The 12,710-nt window shown below is 55.9% G+C and overlaps 1 protein-coding gene across 2 annotated transcripts; it reads right to left on the bottom strand.

Annotated features, from left to right (window-relative positions):
* Window positions 1-566: 566 nt before the first annotated feature.
* On the bottom strand, window positions 567-11,024 carry SAMD14 (sterile alpha motif domain containing 14; the record flags this gene model as incomplete). Of its 2 annotated transcripts, none has more annotated exons than XM_084236199.1 (9): window positions 567-860; window positions 1,620-1,775; window positions 1,860-1,979; window positions 2,819-2,978; window positions 3,102-3,176; window positions 3,275-3,362; window positions 4,129-4,414; window positions 4,850-5,022; window positions 10,982-11,024. In XM_084236199.1, the coding sequence occupies 9 exons, from the start codon at window positions 11,022-11,024 to the stop codon at window positions 705-707; spliced, it is 1,257 nt and encodes a 418-aa protein (XP_084092325.1). In that variant the 3' UTR covers window positions 567-704. The 2 variants fall into 2 exon arrangements, with proteins under 2 accessions (XP_084092325.1, XP_084092326.1); XM_084236200.1 differs by having other exon boundaries at window positions 4,856-5,022.
* Window positions 11,025-12,710: the final 1,686 nt, after the last annotated feature.

Raw genomic sequence — 12,710 nt, 5'->3', positions numbered from 1 at the left:
CCAAGGCCAGGCCAAATGGGCCCTAATAGGGGCAGCCCAGCACGGATGTCACTCACCAAGGGGACCCAGAGGCGGGAGAGGGGAAAGAAGGCGGAGGTTTTCATCCCCCCATCTCCTGAAGTCCTTGCAAAGCTTGCATGGGGACACCATGCTGCTTTCTGCTCTCCTGCTGAGGAGTGTGGACTGGACGCTACCCTGAGTGTGACTTCTTGCACTGCCTGTTCTCTGAGGAGCAGAACAGAGCCCCCCAACACACAGCCCCTGGAAAGCTAGAGAACAACTCTGTCCCCGACCCCTGCCAAGGTGTTCAACCTACCTCTCAGCCCCGGGCCCTGGCCCCATGTCGGGGCCTCTCCAAGGCAGGCTGGCAGGCCTAGCTCTCCGCTGGCCCCTGCACCACTTTGGCCTGAGGGCAGGGGCTCAGACTGATCCGGGCACCTCTGGGCTACCAGACTTACTTCAGAAGTGACCTCTGCCCTCTGCCCCCCAGGAACTCTGTGCCAAACAAGTCCTTGAAATTGGATTTATTACTGGCCCCTCTCCCTGGGTTTCCCTTCCTGGGGGATCTGGGCCCAGACAGCGTGACAGGGTGAGAGAGGGTATGTGTACCCCCTGAGAATGTGGGCACGGCCTGCCTCCTGGTGAGGCCTGTGCCCAGTGAGCTGGCCGCCCATGCCTGGGTGCCAGTGCCTGTCCCTGCCCCCCTAGCTCTTCTTGGTGTCCTGTTCCCTGCGCCGAAGCTTCTCACGCTGCCGTGCAGCCTTCTCCTGGGCCTTGCGCTCCTTCTCAGCAGCCGCTGCCAGCTCCTTCAACTTCCGCTTCACTCGCGCCCTGTCATGGGCGTTGCTGAGCCCCAGACTCTGGGGGAGGAATTCAAGGGTGAGGGAAAGATCCCCAGAAGCACCTGGGCCCTTGCCAGCCCAAGCCCCAGGTTCTCGGTGCCCTGAGGATACTTTCTGGGGCCCTGCAGCAACTCCCTGAGGCGTGGCCTCTACCAGGCAGACCTGCACACAGCGCAGAATCCACAGGGCAAGAGTGTGGAATGGAGTGGCTGGGAGAGGTGACGGTGAAGGTCCTGGGCCCTTTGCTCATCACCCTCCACCAGCCTTGGCTCCACTCCTCCAATGTGTCCAATTCCATGAGGCCCACAGATGGACAGTGACTTGCCTAAGGTCACAAAATAGCCAAGGCCCGTCCCCACTCTCCTCACCACTCTTCCCTAAGCAATTTGGCAGAGTGGGAATCAATCGCAAAGCCTCCTAGCAAAGAGCAGAGCCCCCTAATCTCGCCTCTCTACTACCTCCAGCCTCCATGACTGAGAGTCAGACAAATTGCTGGGAGAGGCCAGGACACTGATTCAGTAGAGCTGAGTCAGATGATAGTATCCTAGAGATCAAGGGGAACCTGAAAATTTGGTCTGGAGTCTAAAAGTCAAACCAGAGACTTGAACTTGAGGTTCAAGTCAGACTGGGATCCGTGCTAGAGTAAGAAAGTAGGCCAAGAACCTTGCTTACAGGCCAGAGGTCAGGAGAGTGGCCTTGGAGGGAGTAAAAAGGTCAAGATGAAGGGTTCCCATACTTTGGTGGTTGCTGGGTCGCAGCTTTTCTACTCTGACCCACCTTCAGTTTGCTTCCATCCAGCTGCAGTAGCTGCGGCCCGTCCACCTGCCGCGCAGCAAACTCAGCAGCATACTGCTCCAGGTTGAGGCTGTGCAGCCACTGGCCCACCTGCTGACTGGTCCAGTGGTGGACGGCAGGGAGAGGTTCATCAAGGAACTGGGGTAGAGACCAAGGTGTGTGAGCAGAAGGGCCTGGCCTGGGGCCTGTATCAGGCGGAGTCAAAGGTCAGGGCTTGCTCACCTCATCCGAAGACTGGGACAGCGTGTGGTAGGGGTAGGAACACTTGGCCTCCTGCCGGGGACCACTTGGGATCTTGGGGCTGCTGCTAGGGGGTGTGGAGTCATCACTCAGGGTGGATTCCTAGTTAGGAGGAGTGCATGCTGTTGAGGAGAGAGCTCACCCTCCAGCCCAGTGGAGTCCCCCCCATCCCACCACCCCATCCGGATGAAGCTGGAGTTCAGGCCTGGCCACCAGGAGCTGCTAGGTGCCCCCTGCGCAAGAACCAGGCACACAGGACAGGAGGACCTGTGTGCGGCATCAGGATCTGAGGTCTCTGGAAGGGCCCGGGACCAGAGCTGAGCCAGGGATAATCGTTAGCAGAAATGAAGGACATCTCGGACAAGGATCCCCCGGAAGCCAGGTCAGTGTCCCTGTTTTCTGCCTGCCCACCAAGGCCCCTAACCCCAGCTGCACATAAGGAACAGAACCACAGAGCCAGCACTGGGCTGGGCTCATAGAGCCTGATTACCAAATCCAGCGAGGACACCAACCTAGCTAGCTATTCATCACGCTATCCCCCAAGCCTAACCCCAGCACGCAGTAGGCCGGCTCTAAGGATGCACAGCTAGCAGTGCCCCAGCAGGACAGCCAGCGGGAATGGAGGCACCTCAGGCTAGGTCTCCACTAGTGATGTCTGTTGAATGAATGAAGCAATGAATGAGTCAACAAAGAGCTACTGAGCACATGAGGGAGTGGGAGAGTGAAGGCATGAACTCAGAGGGCAGAAGCCTTCATGAAGCACTGGGTGGCTGTGTGGGCTGAGGCTTGCAGCCACTGGCCCACCTGCTGACTGGTCCAGGTTCATCCAGGAACTGGGGCAGATAGATGGGCCCGAGGACACCTAAATCAGCCCGAGTCAGGGTGACCATCGTGTCACCTGATGTGCAGACCAGTTTGGGGACAAGAAATCCTGGACTCACCTGAGAAGCTGACTTCTTAGGGCTGAAGCCCTCGTGTTTAGGGGAGCAGGCAGGGGAAGTGGTGCTACCAGAGGATGCCGAGCCCTTGCCACTGTCTGTGAACCAGGAAAAGGGCAGGAATGGGGAGCCTCCTGCCCTGCTGGACCCCTCCACCGACTCCCTGTGGAGAGAGCACCCTGTGTGAGTGTGGGCACCAAGAGCAAGGTCGGGTGAGCTGTGGGCAGAGGCTGAGGCCAAGGACCTGAGGGCGTTGCGGCTGAAGCTGTGGCTGAGGCCCACGTACCTGCTGCCCATGGACAGGCGGTTGCTGCCCTTCTCCTTCCTGGTCTTGCTAGTGGAGGCTCGGCGTAAGGTGACCCTGTGGGGAGGACAAAGGGGCTTGGGGCAGTGTTGCCTACTGTGCTTCCCCTACCCCAGACAGCTCCATGCCTTTGTTCTGGTCCCTCCTCCACTGACCCCAGGTCCAGGAACTTCCGGCGAGTCTTCTTATCCAGGCCGATGGTGGGGCTGGCAGGCTCCGGCGGGCTGGCATCCCGGCTGTCATCTTGTGGGGGAGAGAGGGAAAGAAACAGCCTGTGTGGTGGCTCACCTGCCTCTCAGTGGCCAGTGTGAAGCAGAAATTCTCTCGATTAGACTCAGGCACCCCCACTCCTGTGCCCTTCACCTGGTGAAACTGAGCACAAGTCACTTAACCTCTGAGCTCCTTCATCTCAAATATGGGGATGTAACACCCGCCTATTTCACAGAACCCAACCTGCGCTCATGACAACCTCCCACAGACCCTAAACCACCATAAGAAGGTGGGACCACTACTATTTACTGTCAATTTTTTCTTGGCCAACTTCTAGCCAGTCTGCTAATCTTGGTTCACACGCCACTCCCTTAGAGAAGCCTCTCAGGATGCTCTCAGCCCAGGCCTTTCACTCTGAGAGTCATGATCTCCCGCCCCCAGGCACCCCAGGCACGTTGCCTGGCCCTTCTTACAGCTTGTAACTACAGATTTAGGTGACATTTTGAGCACTTCCCCTTGAACTGTAAAGAATTACTTGACTGTTTCTCCCTGTAACTAGAAGCCCATGAAGACAAGGGTTGCATGTCTGCTCACTTGCGTGTCCTCATGCCCAAAACTGTCTGGCACACAGTAGGTGCTCAGTGAAGAAATGAATGCGCCGTGGTGTTTCCTCTCCTCCCTCTCCAGCCATCCTGCCCCACCAGGTCCCACCCCGGCGCTTCAGTGCCCCGGGGGCCGGGAGGCGCCGCTGCGGTCCCGGCGCGCGCCAGCAGGGGGCGCCCCGCCGACCGCCGCTCACCTTCGCTGTGCGGCTCTGCGCGCGGGTAGCGGCGCACGAAGCTGGGCGAGCTGTCGGAGGAGGGCGCGGAGCGTGGTGGAGACGAGGCCGCGGCCAAGCCCTCGTGCGAAGCGGCGTTGTGCAGAGGCCGGTAGCGCGTGAGAGGCGAGGGCGGCGGCTCGTCCTCGTCCAAGCTGCGCCGCAACCCCGGAGGTTCCAGGCAGAAAGAGCCCCCGGCAGGGGACCCGGGGCCGGAGTGCAGAGGCGAGCGCAGCCGGTGCAGGGGGCTCCCGCAGCCCTCGGTCACCTGGGAAGGGGGGCAGCCACTCACTGCCAGCCCGCCTCCCCACTTTTCAGAGCGGAAGGGAGCAGCTGGGAAAGTTTCACCCTGCGAACTGACGTCCTTGGGGGGCCTGGGGGAGGCCCCTGGGTCGTGCAGGGGAGTGGTGGCTGGGCAGGGGGAGGTGGGGGAGCAGGGCTTTCAGCCGCACAGGCTGGGGTTAAACCCACCCCCTTCACTTAGTGACTGTGTGACATTGTTTAGGAGCCTCCCAGAGCCCGCTTTCCAGTGGGGATGTAATACCTTCCTTAAAAGGATGAAATGAGGCAGAAGTGAATGCAGCTAGTGCATGTCAGCATCACTACCTCAAAAGTCAGGGGTGTGGTTTCCCTGCACGGGTGGTTTGGAGGGTCCCTCCAGGACAAGCAGGGAGGGTGGGGTATGTGTGTTTGGGTGAGTTGCCCCAACCTTGCCTCCGGGCCCATCAGAGCCTTCACCGTCCTCTGCGGAGCTGGCACTGTCCCGAAGCCTCGACCGGGAGGGCCGGTGTCTCCGCCCCTTGGCCAGTAGTTGGGCCCGGGCCTTGTGTAGACTGCTGTCCAGTCTGACGGTCTCTGGCACAGCCAAGTCTAGGTCTGCAAACCAGGTGAAGGGGGGCAGAGAGCAAACACACGAGGCCCTCAGGAGGACACTCAACACATGCTTGTGTGACACTCAACGCATGCTTGTGCGAGCTGGGCACTGAGAGTACAGGCAAGGCGGGGTCTCTCACCTTCTTTGGGGAGCCAGACATACCAGCCTGTAAACACAGCCTGACAGGACCTAGAGTAGCCGCAGAGGAGGACAGGCTGCCCTGTTTGCATGGCTACCCAGGAAGAGGAAATCTCAAAGCTGGGCCTTGGCTTGAGTGGGTGGGAGTTTGCAAGAGAAGAGGTTGGCAAAACTGGTCTATGCAATGCTGGGAAGTAGGATAGGAGCTGGCACCTCCAGAATGCAATTGGAGGGTAGTTTAGTGGAAGGAAGGGCTGGGGCTTGAGACTGGAGAAATCATGGCAATAGTGGTGACCACTGAGAAAGCACCTACTACGGGCCAGAAAATGTACATGCACTTTCCACCTTGTCTACTTGGAACAGCCCAGAGGACTAGGAATAACTAGCCTGCATTTATAGCTGAGCAAAGTGAGGCTCAGAGAGGGTTAGTCTCTTGCCTGAAGCTACCAGGCAGCACTGGCCTGGGGTTTGAGCCTGACTAGTAGGGTCCAGAGACTAGAGCTGCTGGGACACTGGCTTGCTATGCCAGGCTTCAGTCACGCTCGGAGGCAGCGCTGCTGAGCATTTAGAGCGTGTGCAGTTGAAGTGGGCCGGATGGACCCTCATAAGCCAGTGGCAGTCCCTTGGGTCCTGTCTCTCTCCTCCTGGGGTCTGCAGCCAGGCTCAGCATGGAAGAAGGGAGGGTGACTCAACAGACCACACGAAACCCTGTTGCCCCTAGTCCCACTTTCCAGTTGCTCCACCTGAGAACGAAGTCCTTACTCTGCAGCATCCCCGAGTTTGGCACTGGGATCTCCAGGAAGAAAAGATTCTTTGCACTCCTCAGGGTGGGTTCCTCTTCCGCACTCCACCCATCATGATCTCAGGGACCCCATCCATCTCGCCTAGTCCTCTTTCTCTTGTGTGCAGCCTCTCCCTCGCCTCCAGCCATTCTTCTTGCTCTCCTGGCTCAGCTCCCACCTGTGTCTCCTTCCAGCCCTGACCTCTCCCCTGAATTCCAAGCCTTGGATACCTCACACCTGCCGGGGAATTTGCCACATCAAAGGTATCTGGGCACCTCAAACTCAACTCATCAAAACCAACTCACCACCTTGCCTCAAACCTGACTCTCCTCTGTTCCCAGCTCAGCAAAAGGACCAATTATCCACCCAGACACCCCTTCAGGTAGCCCCAAGCTTCCCTCCCCCCTCAGCACCAGCCCCAGTCGGCAACTCAGGTGTCCAAGTGCCTACATGACACCTCCACTTGGGCGTCCAACAGGATCTTCAACATAGCTGTCCACTGGCCCCTGACCTCAGCAGTTCCCAGCTGCTCCTCTGAGTCACCAGCACTGGGGAATGGCCGCCCCGGTCCTCCCGGACCCTCAAGCCAAACCCCTGGACTCGCCCCTGACTCCTCCCTCCCACCCTACAAACCAAAGGATCCATCCACAATTCCTATTAGCTCTACTTTGGAAGCTTATCTAGACATACTGAAATATTTATGGGTGAAATGATACTATGTTTTGGATTAGATTCAAAATAATCCAGGGGCATAGGAGTAGAATGTGAGAGAGGAAATGAGTGGCCACACGTTGCTGATGGTGGAGGTCGAGGGATGAGCCCATGATACATTGTGCTCTGATCTCTGCTTTTGCTGATTCACGAGAGAGTTCCCACAATATGTTCATGTGTCTGGGTATATACACATTCACACGCGCGCGCACACACACACACACGCATACATAGAGAGAGAAAGCAGTCTAGTAAAGAAGAGAGGAGAGGAAGGGGGGAGGGGAGAGGAGAAGGGGAAATCACTTCTCTCTTCAATTACTACAAAAGCCTCCCAGCTGGTCTTTCTTCCTCCTGCCTTTCCCATTTACAGTCTATTTTCAACACAGCAGCAGAGTAATCCTGATGAAACATGTCAGCTCGTGTCACTGCTCTGCCCAGAGTCCTCCAGTGCTTCCATGTCAGGGAGTAAGAGCCGCAGTTCTCCCAGGGGCCTCCTGGAATGTCCTCGCTCCCCTAACCTCTGAGCTCCTCCTTCTGTCCCTCTGGCTCCCTCCACTCCTGCCACCCTGGCCTCCAGGTACTTCCTCACAGAAGCTTCACCTACCTCAGGGCCTTTGCACTTCCTCTGCCCCTTTCCAGCAGGGTTCTTGCCACAGATTTCTGCATGGTTTTCTCCCTCATCTCTTTCAGCTCTTAAATGCCTACCGTCACTGAGACCATCCCTGCCCACCCGATTATAACATTCCCCGCCAAAAAACCCCAACCCATAATTTTGTCCTATATCTTTTACCGTTCTCTGGCACACTGCATATTTTACTGAATTACTTTATTGTCTCCGCCCACTAGATGTCAGCTTCCTGAGAGCAGATGCTTCTCTATTTTGTTCGCTGCTCTGACTCAGAATAAAACAGGGCCTGGCACATAGTGGGTGCTTAGTAAATATTGTTTTAATGGAAGATCACAGTTCTGTTCATTTGCCTCCTCATACTCCTGAAACCTGGCTTCTCCTCCTGCTTGGAACTGAAGTGCCTCAGCTCAGGTCTTCACCAGCTGCCACCCCCCCACACCCGCCACCCCTAAACACTGCCTCCCCATCTATACATCCTTAGCTCCCTGCCTTCAATTTGCCTCCCTCCCCATTTTCCACAAACTATAGGAAACTCCTAAAGGGAAGTTTCCCACACTCACCTTGTCCCCACACTCTCCAGCTTTTGAAACCCAGAGGGGAGGGGGCCATCCCAAAGCCAATGACATAGAAGTCCATGTCACTCAGCCCTTCATTCTGCAGGGCCTCAGCCCACCTTTCTGGGTTCCCCACATCCCTCCCCTCCACAGCATGCTCTTGTGTGGCACCGTGGTTGACAGCATAGGCCAATGGCTGGGCCTCTTTTTACCACTTGTGGGCTGGGTGACCCTGGACAAGGTACTTACATTTAGATACCAGTTTCCCCATCTGTAAGAAGGGGTTATAATAGTAATATTTCTCTTATAGGGTTGTTGTGAGCATCTAATAAGATAGTTCATCTGAAGTGCTTTGCCATCATGCCTGTGCTAACAAGCACCAGCCAGTGGGGCAGAGGACAGCACTGAAATGCTTATACAGACACCTGCCACCTGCCTCTACCTCTGCCCCTCCCCCACCAGTCAGCTGCTCAGGCTGCTCACTCTGCTTCATCACTCACCACCCCTCTCTAGCTGTGAACTTGAACACATCATTCCCTGGACAGCACCTCATCAGGCCGCAGCCTCTGATCTGGTCAGGAAGGGATGTTCCACTCCAGAGGTAAGTCCTTCCTGCCCGCAGTGTAGACCCAGAGAGCCTGGTACGGGGCCCAGCAGAGAGCAGGTCCTCAGTTGGGGTTTGATGGATTGAGGCAAAGTCCCACTTCCAGGACCAGTGTGCAGCCAGACAGATAGACCCAGACGTACAGTTGCTGCTGAGGGTCAATGACAAGCACACCCCACACCCCGCCCCCCCGTTCATCCCTGCCCACCCGAGTCCTCTGCACTGGTCACCTTGCTACCTCAGACGTGTCATTCCTTATTTAGAGTTGAGTGCTTTTGTCAGCTGTCTCCTTGCTGGCCGCTGCCCTGGACTCAAGCTCCTTGAAGGCAGGGGCTGTGTCTGCCTGGTTCAGTGCTTCTCCCCAGAGCCTGGCGCATAGTAGGAGCTCTGTGATGTTTATCAAATGGATGAATGAGACGAGACGGGGAGTGACTGGGGCGCTGCTGCTCTAGGTGATAAGCCAGGCTGAGATCTGGGTGGCAGTAAAGAGCCAAGGGTGTCAGAAGGACAAGAAGCGTCTAAGGAGAAGGTGGTGCGGACCAGGGTGCGCAGTGTCTGAATATCATCCAGACGCAAGCAATGGGCAGACGTGGTGGCTTCTGGCCCCTTAGCTTCCCCTACTTTACTTCTAGTATTTCTAGGCTGTAAACTGGGAGAGGCAGCCCTATCCCCTACTCCCTGACACAATCTCCAGGCGTTGCTTGGAAGCAGCAAGGACTGGGGACTGAAGCACATGTAATAATAGCTGATACTTATTGAGCTTCTAAGTGCTTTACAATTACTCGCACATTTAAATCTCCTCACAGCCCTAAGGGCAGGGACTCCAGGGATCCCCAGAGCAGCCTTAATTTGCCTGAGGGCATCTGGCTGGTGAAGAGAGGGCCAGGCTAGGGTTCCAGGCAGTCTGGCTGGAGGCATGTCTAAGTGCCAGGCCTACCATTCCTCCTCTGAAGCAGAGAAGGGAGTCACTTGTGAGTCCCCCACCCTCAGGTGGGGAAACTGAGGCTCAGAGAGGAAAGGAGTGGCCAAGGGGGCAGAAGAAGTTGGGACAGCATCCTGGCTGCCTGGCTTCCAGGCATCCCCCAGTACTCCGCTGGTGCCCAACTGCCTTGGCCAGGGGGAAGGGTCCTTTGTGTCTGACTTAGGGAGGCCACCTCAGGACCATGGGCATCTTGATTTGAGGGTGTAGAAAGCAATGGGGCTCCTCACAGGAAGTGGGGGGTTTGATGAGAGACCAACCTCTCTCTCCGTGTCTGGTCTACCAAGTCTTCTCACCTGTGTGTGTGTGTGTGTGTGTGTGTGTGTATGTGTCTGTCTGTCCATCTGTCTATCTATCTTTTTCTATCACTATCTCCATCATCTCACCCTCCTGGTCTCCCCAGCAGGGAGTTAGCCAGACCCTGGGCTGTGGGAAGTCATGAATAGTTAATTGCCTTTCCGCACCAGGGAGCCAGCAAGGCTGGCCAGCCACATCAGCAGGTTGGGGAGAAGGAAAACAGGCAGGGTTGGGGGGGTGGGGAGGATGGAGGCTGAGAAGCCCAGGGAAAGGGGGGTTTATCTGAGACTTAGATTGGGGCCCTGGGGCAGTTCAAGGCTGGGAGAGTCTCAGAGGCAAACCTCTACTCCTCGGGCCTCCAGAGGCTGGGTGGGAAGCAGCATCCTCAGGAGCCAGGAGGCAGAGGTTCCTGGCAATGCCAGGGCACGTGGTGGTGGCAGGGGAGAATGAAGTGGGGAGGGGAGGGGAGGAGAGAAGGAAGGTAGAGAGGAGGAGGAGAAGCTGGGGCCTCTGGAGATTGCACACACAAATGGGAGCGTCCTGCAGTTGCACACACTCTCCAGGCTTCAGCTGCTGCTCTGCTCTGACTCCACCTCTCCCTCCACCATCCTCCTTGTTCTTTTGCTGGCTGACTCCTCCACCCAGTCCAGCTGGGGAACAGCCTTTCCACCCTGGGGCATGCTGGGAATGCCCTGCTGGGGTGGTCTTTCTCTAAGCACACAACAGAGAGCCTGCAGGGGGTAAATGATGGGGTAGGCTGGGGGAGGAGTGCATGCACCGCCATGTGTGCAGAGGGGGCCAGCTGGGGGTACTGACGCTGAATGTGCATTATCCACTTGATCTGCCAGCACACCCATGCAGGGTGGGTTCCCTTATTTATGGGGCTGGAGGCGACACGTGGCACCCGTGCTGTGGAATACAGGCGTACAGCAGTGACTGAGCTCAGGGAGGTTTAGGGGGTCTGGAGTCTGCCTGCCACGTGATCTTTATAGCAAGTCCGAGAACTCTGTCTGCTTCTGCCTCATGGGCACACTTCTTGCCATGCAGATGGGGTGCTAGCCACCTGCATGAGACAAGCACTTGATAATGGGGTCCCTTATTATCACTGCCATGTCCTTTAGAGAAGGGTGACAAAATCAGGCTATAAAGCGCCACCCATCCACACCCACCCACACACTGAAGTCCCTAAGGGAACTATCACTTTCTCGTCATCCCCAAATGCAGGAGACTGTGTCTACTGGTTAGAGATAGAGTTGCAGAGGCCTTACCAAAAACCTCATCTGTGGGTTCTCGGAGCTTTGAAGAAGCCATGACTCAAGAGAGCTGGACAGGATGAGGAGGGAGAGAGGGAGGAAGAGAGAGAGAGACCTTGGTTAATAGGTTCAGGCTGAGGGAGGCAAGAGAGCTGTCCATAGCTACTTGTTCCTGGCCCTGGAGCCCTCACCTTCCCTTAGAACTCACTCCAGCCCCCAGGAAGAGAAGTCATCTTGCCATCATTGGCATTTTCTAAAAACCTTTGATCATAAACTGTCCAGCATCAAATCTGGGAGAAATATCGGAGATTATTTCATCCAATCTTCCTCATTTTACAAATAAAGAAACAGGGAAGAGGATGACATATCATGTAAGTAGCAAGACCAGGTTCTGCCAGCCAGCCATCTAGGTGCCTACCCACCTACCTCCTATCTACGTATCCATCCATACATCTGCTTGCCCATCCATACACCTGCTTGCCCATCCATCCATTCACCCCTCCCTCCTCCAGCCCTGCCTCCCCCTACTCTGCATCACCGGTGGGCTCACCACCCGCCTTCCTGAACATGTGCTGCTCAGGAAGCTGGCACCATCAGCAGGGGACCATTCTAGACAAATTCACAGTTCTCTGAGTTCTAGACAGACTCACAAATGCAGGAAGGTATGAGTAGTTCTCACAGAAGAACAGTGGACAACCAAATCTCCATGACACGTGTATGTTCCGGGATGGCTGTGGGGCTTGGGGCTTTGTTTTGGTGGTAAGTAAAAAAAGGAGGGCAGGTAGGGAAGTAGGATATATGTGGCTGAAACAGTGTGGGCAGATTTCACAGCAGATGTAGGATTGCAACAACCCCAGACCAGGGCTTGGGTGTTCAAGGGTCGGAGAATACGGATGAAAGGAGAGGGAGAAAGCTCAGGGGCTGGGCACACTTGCAAGACTGACACAGGATAGCCGAGGCCTCCTAACTCAGGTCCCCTTGAAAAAGGCCGGCACGGGGCTAAACCTTTGACAGGTGCAGGAAAGCTAGGCCACTGTGCCTGGGCACCTCTTCTAACTCTCCTTTTCTTACATAGATATTATCTCAATATGTGCTTTTCAGGCATGGGATTCTCAGTATTCCCATTTTAAAGATGGAAAAACTGAGATATAGGAGTAAGAGGCAGAGCACAACCTTGACCCTGGTCTCCCGCCCTTTGGCCTTATTCTGGGTAATGCTATGGGTAGAGGGACAGGGGCAACTGGTCCTTACTGGCTCGGACTGGGAGAGGCTCAAAACCATCTCTGCCTCAGCCCCCAAGAAGACTTGGGGCTGAAAGCAGGAAATGAAGTGTGAGAAGGAGCCAGGGACATGGGGCCTCTAAGAACCCTCCTGCCATTCTTGAACTCTGGGTGCTAGTCGTGAAGAAGCTCTAGAATCTCTTTTCCTGTCCTGAAGGGCCAAATGGGAGGAGAAGCTGCCTCTAAGAATGAACCCGAGCCCCTCATCCATCATAAATCCTCATCTGACCAGGACCCAGCTCCTCTAGAAAGTTGTCCCAGGTAGCCCTCTCTCCTCCCATTTGTCTGTACAATTTCTAAATCCACCTTTCTCCTACCACTAGAAAATGAGGACTTTTTTTACTTCACTGATTTCCCTAAATGGATCGGATCTCCCCCACATCAGATGGGAGCTCCCAGAGGAGAGGGGCCAGTATGCCCCACTGACTAGGGACTCTGAAGATAGGAACTGCCTCCCAGCTCAG

This window comes from Talpa europaea, assembly GCF_964194135.1.
Source record: "Talpa europaea genome assembly, chromosome: 7".
In the NCBI taxonomy this organism is placed as follows: Eukaryota; Metazoa; Chordata; class Mammalia; order Eulipotyphla; family Talpidae; genus Talpa; species Talpa europaea.
Note: the sequence above shows the minus strand (reverse complement) of the source record. Positions and strands in the feature narration are given on the sequence as shown.